Genomic DNA, 20942 nt, shown 5'->3' on the forward strand with positions numbered 1-20942 from the left:
TCCAGCTAATATGAGGATGGCGTACGCTTCACATATGTGTGGTTGATTAGTTATCAATGTACAAGAAGTGATGTCACTGTCGCACAAAAAAATAAAATAGAATCCGGGTTGGGTTGTTCATAAAGAATCAACAATCCAAACAAAAGCTTACACAAATAACTTGCAATGCAATTACTGATCTTGTCCATGTAGTTTTTATATAGTCCAATCAACCACTCGGACAATATTGTTTTCCATATTATTCTTGGCCCTTGGTTTTATTTTGCTATTAAACATACAATTTTGAACATTAACTAATTTCCGAGTATTCTTCACACGTATTTTCTCCAATAAATTATATTAAATAACAAATGCACATACAAAGGCCATAAAATTTTTAGAAGGAAGCAAAACCAACGGTCTTATCTCGACACCTTTGTATGGTTGTTATGATCTATAAATCATTATTTTCCATAAACTATATACCCCAAAAAATCTATGAATATAACTAGGCACGTTGCTCTCAACTTAGATGTGTACCGATTTACTCTTTATGTTTGTCATACTTGAGACCAGAGACAAAGCCAGGATTTGACGTTGAAGGGGCTGAACCGTGTTCTTTTGTCAATCGTTGTATACAACATAATGTAAAAGAGAAAAACCATTTAATAAACTGTTAGTAAAATAGAATTTCATGACGATAGTTTACTTTTATATATGGGTCTAATATAAATGTTTTACTTGCACTACCATGGGTAGAAACTAAATACTTATAGGTTGGGGTGACTCGGTTCGAAAAGACCTTTATATTGGTCGGATATGCGCTAGCCTTGCAATAGAAAACATAGACGGTTGGCGGCCTGACGGTGGCTAAGAACCCACCGGTCCCCCAACAGCTGGCTCTGCTCCTTCTTGAGACAAACCCATAAGTCCACCAGGAAATGTGTTTTCTTTAGAAGAAACCACGCTTTAACAGCTAAAAAAAAACATTGTGTTTCTTTATTCATTTTGATCACATTGAGCTAAAATGTAAATCATTTGATAAAAAAGAAACCAAAAGCGCGCAAATGGGTCGAATTCAAAAAAATAGAAACTTGAAGGGACATATCAGAGTACAGTAAGTAGGTGTAAGGGCATTTATGATTCATCACATGCAACACCATTAATGTCCATAACCTGTAGTTTATAAATTCTCCAAACATCCCAAAATAACAATAAATTAATTGTCATTTATAAACGTACGTAAAATCATTTTATATTGGTAACCTTTCATATATTCTCTCTAGTCTCAACAAAAATGAGACCTCCGGCCGTAGTGGCGGAGTTAGAAGATTGCCATAATAATAATTTAAAGGTGGTGGAAACCATTTATGAGGAGGATTATAGTGATGACGACACGACGTCCACCGTCGCTTCTCCACCTCCCTTCTCCCCTTCCACCACCTCTCTCCATTCACGAGTTAAACTCTGGTATGTTTTTATATTATTATATACTCGATGTCTCGATCTATATATAGTTAAATTTACTACAAAACTAACATATTCCATTAGAAAAAATAGTTAATTTGGAAACAATTTTTTACCTTTCTATTTCTTGAAACCATTTGTTTGACCTTTGAGTAGTAAAGATATATACATGACTTTTTACATGATTTACCCAATAGTTTAGTATATTTATTGTGTCTTTTTATTTTAATAGAGTTTAATGCATAATTTAATATTTAATCACTATATTTAAGATAGGGTACATATATACATTTCTGTTTACATGATTAATAATACTCCATATCTATATATATTTATATATATTTTGTTACAATATTTTTATGATTAATTGTGACATTTATCAAAAATAAGAAGAGATCGAATTCTATATATATATATATATATATTTTAATTTCCTAATTATATATATGTCTATATCATACGTTTCAGGTCCCTTAATAATGGAGTTGAAACCGATGTGATTATACGTGTTCAAGGATCATCTTTTCATTTACACAAGGTATGTAATAGTATGTATAATTAATAATACTAGTAATGGAATATACATATATAATAAATTGAATTCACTATGTATGTATAATATATGTATACAAAATTATAATAGATAATTAACCTAGTAATAGTTTGTATATTAGTTTTATGAGTAAACTAGCATGGTACCCGCGTGTTACAGCGGGAATACCATTAACAAAATGCAAATGAAAGAAAGAAAGAGATATTGAGATAAAATTGCGTTTGTATGAATGACTACAAATGAAAAGGGGGGAGTTTTCTTGTAGAGGGTATTTTTAACATTTCTCTCCATGTAACTTTTAACACGGGTCTATGCTAAAAATGAAGCCATTAGAGCTCTATTTAACGTGTATATAAAGATTATACTTTATACATTAAAAGTTCACCCTTAAATTTTATAAAAATTATACAACTAAGTGTAATTAAAAGTTCGTTTAATATATATATATATATATAGAGAGAGAGTAACACTCCGGTGACAGCAGTCTTAAAATAACACTAAATTTTTTTTTTCCATTTATTCACACTTCCTCAGAGGAAGTGTGAAGAAATTTTTAAGTTTATTCACGCTTAAAAATGTTTAAAAAATACACACACATAAAAGTGTGAAAATTTTTAAAAATTTATAATTTTTTCACACTTATATATGTGGAAAGAAAAAATTCGCATCTAAAAGTGTGAATAAATGTCAAATATATTCACACTTAAAAGTGTGAAAGTCAAATTGTAACACCTAATTTCTCTACACCTTCATTGTGTGAAAAAATTTGGTGTTACAAATTATTCCTTACACTTCTAAGTGTGAACAATTGATATAGTTTTAGGCATTTTGAAGTGTGAACTTTTTTTTCTCACATATATAAGTGTGAAAAATTTATGATTTTTCAAATTTTTTTCACACTTTTAAATATGAATACTTTTTAAACATTTTTAAGTGTGAACAAATTAAGAAATTTATCCACACTTGTTTAAAGTAAGTATGAATAAATGACATTTTTGTTGTAGTGTAAGAACGGTGAGAACACTTAAAAAACATCATTTTGATGCATTAAAAGTCCATAAAACCAACATAGTGCAGAACTAATTATCATCATTTAAGTGTATAACAACACATTGATCCGTCAAAATAGAAAATCACGTTTTTTGGTGGATGCATCATTTTGAACAATATGCATCCAAGATGGATGCACAAAACAAAAAACATGTTTTTCTTGATTTTGACAGGCCAATGTGTTATTATACACTTAAATAATGATAATTAGCTATGCACTATGTTAATTTTATGGACTTTTAATGCATCAAAATGATGTTTTTTAAGTGTTGTCACCGGTTTTAATTTAAGACTGTTATTATTTGATTATCCATATATATATATATATATATGAGAAAAGTGAGTATGGGGCTGTTATGTACCCATCTTGGGTGAAAAACCCCTCACATACCAATATTTTAATATTTTGAATAAATGCTTGGCCCCCCATGATTTTTATGATTTAAAAAAAGATATGTGAGAGATTTTTCACCAAATTTAAGTGCCTAACAGCCTCATATTCTTTTCCCATATATATATAACCCATGTACAAATTTAATATATATAACCCCTATACAAAAACAAAACTGAAAAAACTATATTCGAATTAATTGCAAGCTTTAACGATGGAACATTATGTTTCGCCATTAATACTCACGTATTTAATGCCTTAACCAATACATTATTAGGCTGCACGTACAGAAAAAGGATGTCAAAAGTCATTCTATATATACTAGCATAGAAGTAAATATATTTTCTTATGTGATTTCATTTAACGTAATTTAGAATTTTATGCACTCACTACCGATGGTATTGTATTTGTTTACATTTTTAATGAGTGTGAATAAGTTAAAAATTTTGTCATTTTTTTTATGTGTAAAAATATATTGAAATAAAAGTGTGTAGAACTAAAAATTCATACTTTTTAGTGTGGACTTTCATAATTATTTTATAACACCTCATTGTCCACGGTAACTAAAAAAATATCGTGAACAAATGAAGTGCTACAAAATAATTATGAAAGTTCACACTAAAAAAACACTAAAAAGTGTTAACTTTTAAATCTACACACTTTTTAGTGCAGAGAAATTTATATACACTTTTGTATATATGTTTTTACAAAATATTTTTATATGTTTTTACAAAATAATTTTTAAATCTACAAAATATTTTTATATGTTTTTACACACAAAATAGTGTGATAAAATTTTTAATTTGTTCATACTAACTAAAAGTGTGAACAAGTGCAATATTGTTTGTAGTGACTTTGGTAAAAAAAACAAAAAAATTGCTATCTAAATCATTCCGTTTATGATTAACTCGCTTAATAGGCATGCAAATTCTTGTTAGAAAATACTAACATGGCAAATAAATATATAAAAATTTATTTGTTTTATGATATGTAACAATTAAATAAAATCCTTTTTTTCTTCTTTTTCTATAATTTATTTATGACATAAATATATCAAACTTTGTTTATAATTAGTTTGTCAAATGTCTTATTTTTATTTACTATATACTATTGTGTGCTAATCATAATATTATAAACAATATACACAAGTAATTAATATTTATAAAAAAATATATTATACAAGTATTTGAAAATCCATAAGAAAATAATCAATAGTGGAATCTATTATTTGCATAGTATCACTTTGGTACACTTTTGAATTATTTGAAAGTATCTGTATGTAAAAACAAGCTTTAACATTAAATGCATTTTGGACTATAAATATCATTTACTCATTTAGTAATAAAAGGACCATTAAAAATTTGCTTTTCACATATAGGACCCTTTAACGCGATGCAGTGGATATCTGAAACGGCAATTAACGGAATCATCAGAAATTACTATATCCCCGCCGTTAAAGATAACGCCTCACACGTTTACTTTAGTCGTGGACTATTGTTACGGAGGTCACCTTTTTATTACACCGTTCAATGTGGCTTCTCTTTTACTAGCAGCCGAGTTATTAGAAATGACTCGTGACGCGTATCACAAAGTTGAAAATCTCCATCGTAAGACGGAGACGTACTTATGTCGGACGGTTATGGTCGACCAAGATTACGTGGCGGTGGTTTTAAAGTCGTGCATTGGACTATTGCCCGATGTGGAGACTAAAACGGGGCTTATAAGTAGGTGTATCGAGGCTTTGAAGTTGAATCGTGACGTTGTTGGTGATGTTTCGAGTTGGTTTGATGGGGTTCAGGAGTTGTCTAGTGTCGAGTTTCGGTTAGTTGTTGGAGCTTTGCAACAAAATTTGACGGGTAGGCACGATCTTCTTTACAGAATCATCGACTTCTATTTCAAGGTAATTTTTTGTTGTTTGGATTGTTTTTAACATCTTGTTTTTTTTTTTTTTGATAATCACGTTTTGTCCTTGGAATTTTGTCAAAATAATTTTTGTTTTTAGTCCATCACAACAACTTATAATTAAAAAATTCCGATATCTTTAAATTTCAACAATCCATTTCTTCAAATATTTATACTTTCAACACTATAATTTATTTAACACAACTATTAATAATTTGTTGACGAACATTACAGTTAACGTGTCGGACACCTTTAAATTTTTATTTTTTTTCCCTAACGTACATTAATTAACAGGAAGTGGGTGGGAAGACGAGGGAAGAAGAAGGAAGCAAGATATGCAATTACATCGACTGTTCAAATCTATCATCACAAGTTCTAATGCATGCCGTTCAAAACCCAAGAATGCCCTTAAGGTTTGTGGTTCAAGCCATGTTTATCGAGCAACTCAACACGCGCCGCTCTGTTTTCTCCGCAACCCAAACCCTCAAAAACAATCACCACCAGCAACCAATCAAACACCTTTCGGCCGGCCCCAAGTCTGTCACCCTTGGCGCGATCCTCCAACGTGATGCTGCACGTCGTCAGGTGGCAAACCTGAAAGACTCCATGGACTATACTAGCACCCGGATTCAAATCTTGGAAGAAGAGATCAATGGCATGAGGAAGCTTCTACTTAACAAACCGGATACGGGTCGTGTTATTGGTCAGGGTAAGTCTGAGAGTTTTCGGTTTAGCTCTGAAAGGAAAGTTGAAAGAGGGCAAAGAGGGTCTGTTTCTTCTGCTAGTTTTCGGGTCGTGGATATGGGAAATGAGTCTGAATATTCGGGCGATCAAGTGATCACTCCTAGGCGTTTCGGGCAACGAGTGATGAATGGGTTGAAAAGTGCATTTCGAAAATCAGGTTTGGGTCGTAACCGGGATGAATTTAGTAAAACAGGAAAAAAGAAGAATTAGCAGTTACTAGAGTTTTTTATCGTAGCTAGCCATTTTGTTGAAGGGACATATATATAGTGTTGTTTATTTATGTAAAAACGTATGCATTTAGTCTCAAAGATGTAAATTATTTTTAGTTCCTGGCGAATATGGGTTATATATTGATTGTGTCAATCTACCAACAAATTTGTTTTGTTAAATTTACTTGCGAAAGTATGTGTGCTTGAAATAACCAATTTGCTAAAAAAAGAAAGTATCCAGTCTTATGATTTAGAACAAAAACGATATGTCAAGATTGAATAATCAAATATCCAGATACAGAATTTTTTTCGGGCGATCAGCTCATTATGGGTGTGCGGTTAATTAAAGATAAATCATGTATAAGTTTATTGTTTCTTCTCTTTAATGATGGCCAACTAAGTACGCTGCGCTCTAATGGCTAAAGGTGCAATACACCAGCTGGCCCACCCTAGACGGACGGAGTCCCTAGTCTACAGTGGAGGTACTAAAGGAGGTGCAAAGGGTGCCAATGCTCTCTCAAAGTTTAAATTTTGTCATGTATTTTTAAATTTTTCATATATTTTTAAGTTTTTTCTAAATTGGTCTTTCGGTTGCAGAACAAATAATATAGAGAACAAAATTTGAGCTCGGTCACTGGTAACGTAGACCAATGCCTTAACCACTACTACAACTAAATGACATGGATAGTTTATAATACGAGTACATGAGATATGTCAATCCCTGATCCGGCTTACATATACTGCATATTTTATGTAAACTGTCAGTCTCACAGAAAAAACAATATTATCTTAAATGTTAACTATATAAGTGAACTAACAGTTTGGATGCGCATAACATAATATGATAATATTTATATGTACCAACTAGCAAGCTAGGCCGAGACCCAGAACGTAATTTGTTGTAGTTGTTGCATAATAGGCCCCTTCTAAACAGATTAAACAATGAATCAGATTAGCAAGTTACTTATATTTAATCAATAAATGGATTAGAAATAAGTGATGCGTGATTTAATTTAATTGTGTCGTGCTGGACTGATCGATCTAGTCTAGTTAATAAAAACAATTAACGAATCTAATGGTCTGACTTTACGCAAAACGGAATGTTTTTTCATGGTCAACTCCTTTGTGAAAGTCTCTAGGAATTTCCATCCCAGTAAGAAAAGTCAATATACATAATTTTATTCATCTATATACGTATAAATAAAGTAGTACGGCGTGTTCGCGTTATGGTTATCCCTAACTCATGATCATGTCTATCAAAAGCAGTCTTTGGGTCATCCTGCTTCTCTGCAATGCAAAGCATGGTTTGTCTTTGCATTTTGTAGACGTTGGGATCGTACTTGACATGGAATCGTCGATCGGGAGATCTATTAACAGAAGCATTACAATGGCGATATCTGATTTCTATGCTCGTAATGATGGCTACAGAACAAGGATAGTACTCCACATAAGAGATACCAAGGGAGATTCATTACGAACTATCTCAAATGGTAATATCTGCACGATATATATTCCTTTTTCTTTCCATCATATTTTCTTTCTTATATTACTTTTTATATTATACAAGTAATTACATGATAGAATGCATTAAGTAAACTAGTACGTGTAGTTTTTAGAATTTGACCGTGGTTCAAATGACATAAGTATTAAAGTAACAAAGAAAAATAGTTAGTTTTTTAAATGAAAATTCTTGCGTATCACAAAAGTTTTCATGCATCATGTATAATATATATATATATATATATATTCGTGCTTCATGAATGTTCACATCAATATGTTATGTTACAATAACCAATATCATATGCATGGATATTAAATTTAAAAATACTTCATGTATACTACTTATTAAACATTCCATTTGTTGAAAGTTATACAATTGGGACATAAAAAGTAACCATATTACCTTTTTTATCACTTTTGCAACTTTTGCATAGGGTGAACCGAGCCGAGCTCGGATCGACAAAAGCTGGTAAGCTTGAGCTCAGCTTGATAACTTAACGAGCTTTCAGTATGTAGGCTCCAGCCCGACTCATTATAGTTAAAATATGGCTCGAGCCCGGCTTAAAGAAGCCCCAAACATGACTTGTTATGTCAATAAATATGGTTTGAGCTCAGCTCAAAACTTGAAAAGCTTGACAGAACTTGACTATTCAAGTATTATATAAACAAATAAATACATAGCATATTGAATGCTCGATAAGTATTGGAGCCGAGCCATGTGAAGCTCGAGCTCGCCTCGACAATTATTTCCAGCTTGATTTTAGGGCTTGGGCTATCGAGCCGAGCTCGATAATAGCTCGACTAAAGCTAGAGTTGCTCGAAAAAAGCTCGGCTCGATGACAGTCCTACTTTTGCATCATATATACCTTTTTTGTAAAATATTTACACCACCCCTTTTAGTTAGTAACAAGGGAAACATTCTAATAACCATATTTTTAGTTTGCTAAAGTTATTGCTAAAACCAATAAAAGCCATGCAAACAGATTTATTAAGAAAGGAGACATCGAGATTTAACTTAAAAATTCATTCAAATATTCTAATCCAATAGAAAATCCACGGCGTCTTGACAAGGTATACTTCTCATTTTCCAAAAACTTTATATAACCACAATTATTCAATACAATACCAAATGTTAAGTTCTTATGAACCCAATTAATGTATATATAGCACATTGTTTAATACTCGTATAGAGTTTTCAGAAAGACTAAAGGGACAGATTCTTTTCCTTTAGTTTTTTTAAGTAGAAACATTGCCCATCTTTAAGTAAGGATCCTGTTAGAATATGAGCACATAAACATACATAATCACGAGTAAACGCAGCGGAAGAAATCGAAACATATATGCAATCAAATTAATTAACAAAGACTAGAATTGAGTCGTGTACCTTATGCAAGCTCCAATAAAGATAATAATAATAAGATTATTATTAATGCTTAGGATTTAAAGCAAAACCCCTCTACGATCGCACACTAGACACCCCGAATAATGTATGCTAGTACTTCGATCACTAATCGAACAACCCTTTGTTCAAACCCTTAACTTGAAGTCGAAATCCCCTAAAGGAAAAGAAATTTCGGCCACTTCAAAGAAAAAGGGAGAAAAAGGAGAGAAAACTTATGTGAAAAAGTATGTGAAAAACCAAGAATTAAGCCTCTATTTATAGGACTTAATTAGGGTTAATCTTGCTTGGAAAATAAGTTAGACAAAAGGCTTACAAAAGCCTAACATGACCGGCCCCCTCCCTTAAGACTTAGGGCCTAAATCCATTTTCCAATTTCACATTTTAATCCTCCTCTTTAATCAATTAAATATAATCAACCCTTTAATTATGTTTAATTAATCATTTCGTGATCAAACTAATCAATATATTACTTTAATATATCAATTAATATTATCGAGTTACTATGTCATTTCGTGTGACCCCGTAGGCTTAAATTATTCCCGGACATGCAATTTATAATAAAATGATCACACTCCAACAGATCCATCTTCAATTGGCTTGAAATTTTTAAACTATTGAAGATTTTTGCAAGTATGATATGTTGCTCCTGAATCTACCAAACATGAGATATCATCATTCTGCACATATTTTCTCAGAGATTATTAAGACATGATAATTCTTAACAAACTAATTACACAACGCTAAAAACAAACTTGATTGTTTTTCAGGATCCTTGATTAATCCACTTGTAGTAGCCTCCTATTTGCCTTTTCATAGTATTCTTTGATGTGCCCAGACCGTGTTTTACCACACTTCCAACAATCTATTTAAGGCTTCAATTCTTATTAGAATCCTTATTGTTGTTTGTTTTGGTCAAAAATTATCTAAGATAATCTACGTCGAAGACTTAGATCAATTATGTAACCAAACTTTCGTTCGTGAGGTTAGGGGCTTGTAAAATATGTTTAGATTCAAAGATGCGTAAAAAACAAGTATGATTAATAAAAATTATGTCGACTTAAGCAAATGAAGGAGGTCAAAAATATTCGCAAGCTATATGATAATAATGAAAAATAATGTAAATAGTATTAAATGAAACAAGATAAGGAAAGATAATCGTAAATAAATGCTAGTAAATGAAAGAGAAAGGAACGAAGAACACCGAGATTTGTTAACGAGGAAAAGCCCTTAATCCTGATTGCCGGCATAAAAACCCCGGGAGGAAGCAATCGTCCCTGCCATTGTTCTCTTATTATTATGTTTAAAATGATTACAATGGTGAAGCAGGTTGATCGATCTTTCTAAGTGAGAATTAAAGTAACGAGAGCTGTGTGTGTTTACAAGTGTGTGAGTAGAAGTGATAATGAAAAGCAGATGATGCCTATGATCGATCAGCCCCTTCGTTTATATAGAGCTATAAATTAACAAACTATCCGAAATTATAGGGATCCCCCTGGTCTTCGTCAAGTGAACGTTGAAGTGTATCTTGACTTGATATGATAGCCGTTGGAAGACATTCTCCTCGTGTGGAAATCAGCTTGAAGTCCGATTACACTGGTAGACTTGGTCTTCCTTGCGTGTTAATCAAATAAAACATGTGTTGGATCTTTTTATGCCGTTGGAAGTCCTTAAGGTTTATACTGAATATTCCAGAACCTGCATGTTTATCTCACGTGGAAACAATAATACTTGAAACATATCGTTAGTAATATATTAACAAGTAGTTTTAATATTCAACTATGTCAAGATCCTGTTACTTCAAGATCTTGGACCTTCAAGATAATGAAACCTGAAATTTCATCCATAACATTGTTTTCTTGAGATTTTCATTTTTCTATACCGGCCCCGGAGGATTCACCCTTCTCACCATGCTCAATAACGAACCAACCATGGTTTTAGTATCACCAACAAAACTCTTTTACATATCATGTATGGATTGTTGACTTTGGAAATGACTTCCAAGTTCAACTAGATCTGATTCTTATTTCTTATGTACAAGATTGTTCTTAATATGGGGGTGGGGGGGGGGGGGGACAATTTATCATTAATGATATTAGAAACAGAAATACATTCATCCATTTTCATACCATATTGTCCAAACTGTCCTAATATCCTTTGCAATGCCAAGTGTCTACCATCTTACTGTTAGTAAACTTACGAACCAGAAATTTCTTACTAAACGCATCTTTTCCCATATACTTGGCATCAAGGGAATCCCATAATTCTTTTGCAGACTCTACGTTTTACCATAACAGAAGTATGCGTTATCCCATTTCGAACGCGCTTTGGTTTGTTCGAATGTTTTTTTCACCTCAGGGCAAGGGGTACTCAAAACACACACCACTTTTATACTAGTGAGATAAAAGTGCTTTTTTTTTTCCTGAGATCATCGAAAATCCAGCCTGTAAAACCGGTCCAATTTTGCAAAGTTCTTCGTCATATCTATCATGGATACGTTGTTCGTCATTTTTAGAAATTGATTCGATCTTTCCTGGGGTTATTTAGAAAAACAAACAATAAAAGTGGATAACTTGTAATCTTCGAAAGGCGTGTAGTTACTTTCCGATTGAATTAATTCGACATGTTCTACCGAACTATTCAATTGTATACAATCTAGAAATTTTCAGTGTGTTATTTAAAAGCGTGGTTAGATAACACAATGATAACCATAATGAATATCATGAGTATACTAGGCCCATTAACTGCATTTATTTCCCAAGGGCACTAGCTGGCTCCCGGACCCTGTCCCTTAATAGTAAATCCGAATAGGCGTGCACTCTGCACTTCCAAACCTATATGATGTCTTATAATGACGATAATGATCAAACAAGTTAATCTAATTATACTATTATATCCAACATTTGTATAGACCATCAACCTATAATTTAGATTTATTTCAGCTCAAACAATTTTCTTTTAATTTGTGCTCCTTTTTATTCCATATTTACTTATTTTATCTTTCTTATGCCTGGGTATGCAGCTCTTGATCTTGTAAATATAGTGAAGGTGAATGCAATCATAGGCCCAGAAACATATATCGGATCCAATCTATTGGCCTCTGTTACTCATGAAGCCAAAGTTCCTGTATTTTCTTTTGCTGGTAAATCCAAAGTGGATGAATTCCCTTACTTATTCCAGATTAAAGAAGATGAAATCTCTATGGCCAAAAGCGTTGCTGCCCTCGTTGAATCTTACAAATGGAGGGACGTTATTTACGTTTATGAGAATACTGATGATGGGCTAGAAACACTACAATATCTATATGAATCGTTCCAAGACCGAAACATACGAATCACTTATAAAAGTGCCATCTATGCCTTGGCTACCAATGATCAAGTCATCATAAAATTGCATAAGTTGATGAAGATGCAGACGTCTGTATTTTTTGTAAATGTGTCACCTTTACTAGCATCGCGCCTTTTTGTTAATGCAAAGATTTTAGGTATGATGAGTGAAGGTTATGCATGGATTTTAATTCATAAAACCATTGACATCATGCATTCAACAGAATTCAAAGTTATTCAATCATTACAAGGGGCACTAGGTGTTCGATCTTATATGCAAGCAACAAGTAGCTTGCATAACTTCAAAGAAATATGGCACCGGAATTTCTTGATGAGAGAGGTGCCAATGGTTGCCATATGGGCATATGACACCTTTCGGGTGCTTGCAGAGTCCGTAGAGAGGGTTGTAGTATCAGAAAATGGTTCGATGCTTTTGGCTGAGATCTTGAAGACAAGGATAAATGGTGTAAGTGGCAAATTTAGACTTAGTGAACGAAGATTGATCTCTAACAAATTTGAGGTTATAAATATGGTCGACCACGGAGAAAGTAAAGTGGGATACTGGACATCAACAAAAGGTATTAGAAGAGCTCATCTCCCATCGAATGGGGCTGCTTTAAATTCTAGTATTAATGGTATCGAAAATGTTGTCTGGCCTGGAGGGTCTACAACGACTCCAAAAGGTTGGATCTTGCGAGCAACTCTTGGTAAAACATTAAGGGTGGGCGTTGTAATTGGGGTACCGTTTAAGTACTTCGTAGATGCAAAGTATGATGCTGAAAAAAATGTCACAACTGCTACTGGGTTTTCCGTGGCTGTTTTTAAAACTTGCATTCGTGCATTACCATATGAAGTGCCTTACGAATTTGTTCCTATAAAATATGATAAATATGACAATCTTATAAAGATGGTTTATGATAAGGTAAGCGATACATTCTCTAGCCTTTTCACCTCTACTAATTAATATGCGTGCACAGATTGCTTAGAAGACATTAATATATGTATTCTTCTATTAATTAAACAGGAAATTGATGGGCTTCTTGCTGATACAACAATCCTAGCCAATAGATCCGAATATGTTGACTTTACGACGACTTACACTGATGCTGGTATAGGGACACTTACAAGAATCAAAGAAAATGACTCATCAATCTTCTATAAGCCATTAGATGCGGGTTCATGGATTGCGTTTCTTATTTGCGGCATCTTTACTGTCTTTACTGCTTGGGCTATTGAAGCCATGGGAGGCCAAGGACTTGAAAGATCACCATCGTCTCAAGGGTTTTGGAGTATTCTTTGGATCTTCTTATTGGCCATCTTTTTTGCTTTAGGTAATAGTCACTCAATCTAAGACCTATTAATTTCTTTTAGACTTAAATATAAAAATTGTCTATGAGGTTTTATGAAAAATTGCAGGTTTGATTTATACCTTTCATAAACTACGGTTTTGGTCTTTTAATTTGGAGCCCCATCAATAAACTACGATTTTTTTAATTAAAGCTTTCCTTATAACACTTGACCAGCTTAATCAACGTATATTTCATAGTAGTGTACGTGTTGCATGTGTTTGTAGGAGACAAGTTATCAAAGTTCCTGTCAAGATTCGTGATGTTTATTTGGCTAGTATTGGTGCTTATCTGGCTAACGAGTTATACGGCAACACTGACTTCATTATTGACGGTAAAACAATTTGAATTAGCGTCAAAAGGAGGGGTTGTAGGATTTCACGGAGGCTCTTTTTTCGGAGGAGTGACTATCAACAATGTGAAACTTATAGATAATTTGCAAAAGCCATATTACTCTTATGAGGACTATGCTAATGCATTATCAAAAGGTGGAAAGCATGGTGGTGCTGATGCCATTGTTGATGAAGTTCCCTACATCAAGATGTTTCTGGGCCGACACTCGAAGGACTATTCCTTGGTGTTATCTCAATCTATTACTTCTGGTTTTGGCTTTGTAAGTACCATTTTTCTCATAATCACTTCCATTAATTCTTAACTATAGCTGGTAAAGAATCAAGCTAGTTAAGAATATGGATGGATACTGGTTTAAATGTTTTATGTATAAGTAAAAGAAAAAGATATTTACGGTTTAAGTTATAAAGAAAAAAACCCTTAAAAGTCAAACTAGGTATTTAAAATGGCACGGAAAGAGCACATAAACAAAAGTTATAATTTGTTCAAGAGAAAAAAAAATAAAAAATTGACAACGGAGTGAAGTTATTTGTATGATCAAGGCGCCACCGGTGATCATATGCTTTGTTCAAGATTGATTTACCTTAACATACCTACGTACGATATATGATCACTAAATTTCATGTATATATATGATCAATCAGGTTTTTGCAAAAAATTCTCCTTTGTCAAAAGACATGTCCAGGGAAATTGCTAAAATAAGAGAAGACGGGACCTTAAAGGATCTGGAGAAGAAGTGGTTTGATAAAGAATTTCCTTTAGTGGCTGAAGATCCTACCTTGACGCCCCAAACCTTGCGCTTTGATAACTTTCGGGGTCTGTTTCTAATTTTTATGGGCTGTTTGGGTTTAGCTTTTATGGCCGCAGTATTTTACGAAATATTTTCAAGGAGGGTACTTCTACCAGTTGGTGCAATCATAGCAGGACATTAATTCGATGTTCATGTACTATTAATTGGATCTACATGTTAGATGATACATATATCTAACTAATTTTGTATCTTCATCTCTTGCACTTACCTTAATTCCTAAGAGAATTATGTAACTTAATTGTATCTCCATCTCTAGCACCTTGCTATTGCTAGAAACATTTTTAATGAGAAGTTTTGATGCTGTTAAAAAAGAACCCGATATATGTAAACGAATGATTGGAAACCTTTTAGAACAATTTCATGTATATGCTAGATTTATATATGATGCATTTGTTGAGTTGAAATTCAATTTTTGGATTTGTGTAGCGACCAAGTTTGATAACTCGCTTATGTGCTTCTTGTTTGCATTTCTCCCAAATTGAAGATTAGATACGTACCCAATTACCCATACTAGTTGAATGGTTTTGATTCTAATGAATAATAGCTTTTTTTTGTCAACAGAAATGAATATAAACCGAATCTTACTGTCTTTAGGTAACATCTGGAATATTCCGCTGTATATATAGCCTTAACAAAATTAAGATAACATTACTGTTTTGATAGTATTATACTCGTACGAGTATTATATAGAGTTAAGAGGTATGATAATGATCATTTGCTTATTTGTTTGTTTATTATAGGCATCGAGCTAATTACTTATGTTGGTTTAGTAATATGATATACTTCTTAAACCATTCGATCCAAAAGGGATTAAGAAATGATCGAAACGAGTTGACTTTTTGCAATATATATCAGCTGGTTTGATAGTCAACCCCTAATAAAAAATGTCTAGGAATCCTTTTCTAGGAAATTCTCTAAGTCAATGTATAACTATGTTACTCTAATGGTGATGGTTATTATTAGTTAGTTTTTCAAAAGTTGATAACAAACACCCATGTTGCCTAGCAAGAGAAAGCTTTGGCTAATACTTCTATTTTTCTGCAATTTAAACGATGGTCTTTGTGCGTATTTAATTGATGTTGGGGTGGTTCTTGATATGGAATCATCCTTCGGGAAATCTATTCACAGTTGCATTACGATGTCATTATCAGACTTCTATGCCCGTCATGGTGATTACAGGACACATATAGTTTTCCGCACAAGAGATCATAAGGGAGACCCTTTACAAGCTATGTCGAATGGTATTCTCTGATCTTGTATATTTAGCTTATTTTCTGATATATGAGACCTTTTAATTCTTGCTGCTTTCTTCTGATATCACTCATTAGATGAAAGAAATTTTCTTTGTTTTAAATTAGTCCATTGTCATTTTACCACAAACTTCCTTATTGCCATATGTAGTTTCTCTTTGTGCATAGTTGCACTACAAAGTTTGTTTGCAGTTTTTTCATTTTTTTGGAGTGACTTTATCTCTATTTTCTCCATATAAGCATTATGTTTGTTTCTATACCACCAATGTTTTACTTAACACATTGCTGTGGTTCCATTCCTACATGTGTGATTTCGTACCTATTCGTTTTAGTGGCTTCAATTCCTAACATCTAATTAATTGTTTAATAAAACAGTTGTTGATCTGCTGAATAAAGTTAAGGTGAATGCAATCATAGGCCCAAAATATACATCGGATCAAAACAATTGGCCTTGGTTGCTGACAAGGCTGCAGTTCCTATATATTCTTTTGCTGGTAAATCCTCAATTGAATACCCTTATTTGCTTCAAATCAAAGAAGATGACGTCGCTATGGCCAAAAGCATTGCTGCCCTTGTCGAATCATATAAATGGAGTGACGTCATCTTTCTTTATGAGGACACTGACCAGGGCCCGAGATGTTACAATATTTATTTTAATCTTTCCAAGACAAAAGCATACAAATCACTTATAGATACTCCATTTCCAAATCAACAACAAATGATCAAGTCCTCAAAGAGATCATGAAAGTTTATACATCAGTAATTTTTGTACACATGTCACCTTCGCTAGCATCTCGCCTTTTTGTTCAGGCAAAGAAGTTAGGAATGATTAACAAAGAATATGTATGGATTTTAACTCAAAAAACCTCTGAGATCATGCGTTCAACAGAATTTGAAGTACTTGAGTCTGTACAAGGGGCACATGCTTTTCGGTCATATGTTCCAATGTCAAGCAGGCTGCATAACTTGGCCAAAAGGTGGCACAATGAGTTTTCAGGAGAAGTCCCTCTGGTTGCCATATGGGCATACGATACAATTTGGGCACTTGCAGAGTCTATCGAGAGGGTTGGACTCAAACGAAATGGTTATATGCATTTGAATGAAACTTTGAAGATAGAATTTAAGGGTGTAAGTGGCCAGTTTCAACTTAGTCAAAGAAGATTGGTATCCAATGGATTTGAGATTATAAATGCTCTTGATTATGGAGAAAGGAAAGTAGGCTATTGGACAATGTCAAATGGAATTAGACGAGCGCATGTACCCTTCAATAACATTAAACATTCTATTAATAGTTTAGAAGAAGTTATTTGGCCTGGAGGATCTACAACTACTCCTAAAAGTTGGATCTTGCGGACAAGCAGTCTTGGTAAAACATTAAGGATTGGTGTCCGAACATATATATCGTCTAAAAACTTTGTAGATGCAAAGTATGATGCTAAAAATAATATCACAACTACTACCAGATTTTCTGTTGATGTTTTCAGTACTTGCATTAGACAATTATCATATGAAGTGCCCTACGAATTCGTTCCATATGCAAATGGTAGTTATGACTTTCTTATAGATAAGGTGTATACTAAGGTAAAAGATATATTCAACTTCACCTGTAAGTTTTAATAATCACAGATGGCTAATAAAACACATTAACCTTTTGTTTTGGTTAAACAGGAACTGGATGGGGTTCTTGGCGATTTGACAATCCTAGCCAATAGATCTAAATATGTTGACTTCACAGCGACTTACACCGACGTTGGTATAGGGACATTGACAAGGCTAAAAGGAAAGGACTTTTGGATCTTTTTGAAGCCGTTGGATAAGAAATTGTGGTTAACTTTTGTTGGCTTTGCCATCCTCACCGGGTTAACAATTTGGGCCATTGAAGCTATGGATCAAGAATCTGAAAGCTCATCATCTCAACAAGTTGGAGCAATCTTTTGGATCATCTTATTAGCTCTCTTTTTTGCTCAAAGTTAGTCACTTGGTCTAGAGATACTTAAACTACACGAAAGAAAGTTCAATTGTAATCTCATATTGTGTTATTGTAAATGCTTTTTTCAGGAGAGAAGCTATCAAATAACCTGTCAAGATTCGTAATGTTTGTTTGGTTGATCGTGGTGCTTGTGTTGATTACTGGTGTTTGGGGTAGAATTTTCACTACTAGGACCCTAAACATATTTTACGGTTTAAGTCCTTTTCTAATAAATTCGTAATACTGTATGAAACTAAAGGATCTTTGATCTTATATTGTTAACTATAGCCTGAGAATCAATATTATCCAGATGAATGAGGATCTTGATATCTTCAAGACCTATGATTTAGGTAACAAATATACGTCTAGTATATTAGATTTTATTTGCAGGAATAAGGTCAAAGACGTGTATTATATTAGAAACGTGCCACAACGGCTAGTCTACCACTTCATCCACAATAATCGGGATTGAAAGCAGAATTACTTGGAGAAGAATAAGTTCTCAACGGTCACACAAGTCAAGTCAGCGAGAAGGAGTTATTCAAGGAAGATCCCGAATATTTCGGGATTATTGTTCAACGTCTAGGTCTATAAATAGAAGGACTGATCTGCACAAGGGACGAACACTTTCATCAACACTCACATCTTTACAACACTTTCTCAGCCATCAACAACAACACTTTAATTTATTAGCATTATATAGTCCATCTTGTTATTCATATCATTTCATTTCATTGTAATGATTCATAAACAAATATCATAATAAAAGAATAACAGGAGGGTCGATTGCATCCTCCCGGGGTTTTTACCTAAGATCACTTAACTGGATCAAGGGTTTTTCCTCGTCAACAAAATTCTGGTGTCGTTGCTTTTATTTGCATTTTATTAAGCTTTTACATTATCTTGCTCAATTTTTACATTATCTTCAACCGTTTTCTTATTTACTCAAAGTATTTCGACCTCAAAGATCTTTACAAACTCGTTTTTAGTACAAACTCTTAGTTTATTTATTTTTGATAAGAAAACTTTCCATTTTATTTGAAGATCCTTGAACACCAAACCCCATTTACAAATCTTCGGTTAATTAGTTGTCCAAAATCCTTTCTAAAATTATCTTTGGTAATTTTTGACCGAAACAACTGGGTATATAGCAACGCTGACTTCATTTTTGACAGTCGAACAATTTGAATTGGCATCCAAAGGAGGAGTTGTTGGGTTTCATGGTGGCTCTTTCTTTGGAGGGGTGACCATCAGCAATTTGAATTTTACAGATTATTTGCATAAGCCATATTATTCATATGACGATTATGCTAATGCATCATTGAAAGGTGGAAAGCATGGCGGTGCTGATGCTATTATTGATGAGGTTCCCTACATCAAGACGTTTCTTGGCAGGTACTCTGGTGACTACGCCATGGTGTATTCTCAACCAATTACTTCTGGCTTCGGCTTTGTAAGTACCATCCCCTGCTAATTGATCAGTTCTACCTTATATATAACGTGGTGACATATAACGTGTATTCTCAGTTGTTTCAATGCCATTGTCAATTTGTCATACGTTCAACCTGCATGTTCAACCCACTTGATATATGAACTTTAAACTATTTGGTAAACTATCCGAATATCGTTTTATATATATACAAAACCAGCCTTGGATCATGTGGCTTCACCTTATCAAATGTTCTAAAATATTTGCAAATTTGCATCACATGGACAAATCTTATGTCAAACTCACATACATGCAAATTAAAAGATGAAGATTTTTGGTCTATTGTCATATCTTCTTCTTGATTGTCTGTGTGGGTCGTCTTGCTTTCTTTGTAGTCACTTATATATTGTTGTCATTTATGCCGCATGCATTCAGATTTTCACAAAAGGTTCTCCGTTGGCCGTAGATATGTCAAGGGAAATTGCTAAACTAAGAGAAGACGGAACTTTAATAAGCTTAGAGAAGAAGTGGTTTGAGAACGCTTATTCTTTATCATTAGAAGATTCTATCACCAAGCCGAAAACCCTGAATCTTTACAGGTTTGGGGGTCTATTTATCGTCATTGGGGTCACATTAGCTTTAGCCTTAACAATCTCCTAGCAGGACGACGTTTAATGCTCAGCGTTAGGTATCTCCTGTATAGACGTATTATTCGAAAACAATAAGTAACAAAATATGTTTAGTTTTCTACAAGCAAGATTTGTTAGAATTGAATTGAATTTATCAATTATTAATAGGTGGATTGGTATATGGTAGAGCCTGAAACTGGGTCTTGAGTTTAAATTTTGTTATGGGCAAAATGCTCACATAAAGGAAGACATAAGTTTTCTCTTAAGTCTTAATAGGTTTCCTCTCAAATTGGAATTGAGTATTATATTTGCCGTTAAAAAAAAATAAAAAAAAAATTGAATTTATTTTATTCCGAAGTTAAGAGATTGAGTGTGGTACTGTGGTTCAATAGAATTGACTTTTTATGTCTTCGTTTGCCTAGTCAAAAGATGTTGACCCACGTGTCACTTACTTAATGGCTGGATTTCGACTGTCTTTCATGCGGAATTCATTGCTTTCCCCTATTGTTTAAGAAATCAATTTTTTTTGATTATTTTTATTCACAAATAACTGAATTTTTTTTTTATATTTTTGCAATCAGGTTATTTTACACTCATTCAGAGTTCTTTCTACCCATCACTAAAATAAAGACTGCAT

General features: G+C 33.4%; 2 protein-coding genes and 1 pseudogene across 2 annotated transcripts; all 3 read left to right on the forward strand.

Moving 5' to 3' along the window:
- The first annotated feature begins 1230 nt into the window (after positions 1–1230).
- On the forward strand, positions 1231–6467 carry LOC122589746 (BTB/POZ domain-containing protein At3g49900). The gene is made up of 4 exons (XM_043762074.1): positions 1231–1449; positions 1915–1984; positions 4819–5340; positions 5637–6467. The coding sequence occupies exons 1-4, from the start codon at positions 1277–1279 to the stop codon at positions 6294–6296; spliced, it is 1425 nt and encodes a 474-aa protein (XP_043618009.1). The 5' UTR covers positions 1231–1276; the 3' UTR covers positions 6297–6467.
- Positions 6468–7544: 1077 nt separating this feature from the next.
- Positions 7545–15149, forward strand: LOC122588153 (glutamate receptor 1.3-like). Its single transcript, XM_043760287.1, has 5 exons — positions 7545–7785; positions 12217–13442; positions 13545–13851; positions 14094–14479; positions 14862–15149. Exons 1-5 carry the CDS (start codon positions 7545–7547, stop codon positions 15147–15149), a joined length of 2448 nt encoding a protein of 815 aa, XP_043616222.1.
- Positions 15150–16103: 954 nt separating this feature from the next.
- LOC122586328 lies at positions 16104–20336 on the forward strand (annotated as a pseudogene).
- Positions 20337–20942: the final 606 nt, after the last annotated feature.

Source organism: Erigeron canadensis, chromosome 2 (assembly GCF_010389155.1).
Source record: "Erigeron canadensis isolate Cc75 chromosome 2, C_canadensis_v1, whole genome shotgun sequence".
Classification (NCBI taxonomy): Eukaryota; Viridiplantae; Streptophyta; class Magnoliopsida; order Asterales; family Asteraceae; genus Erigeron; species Erigeron canadensis.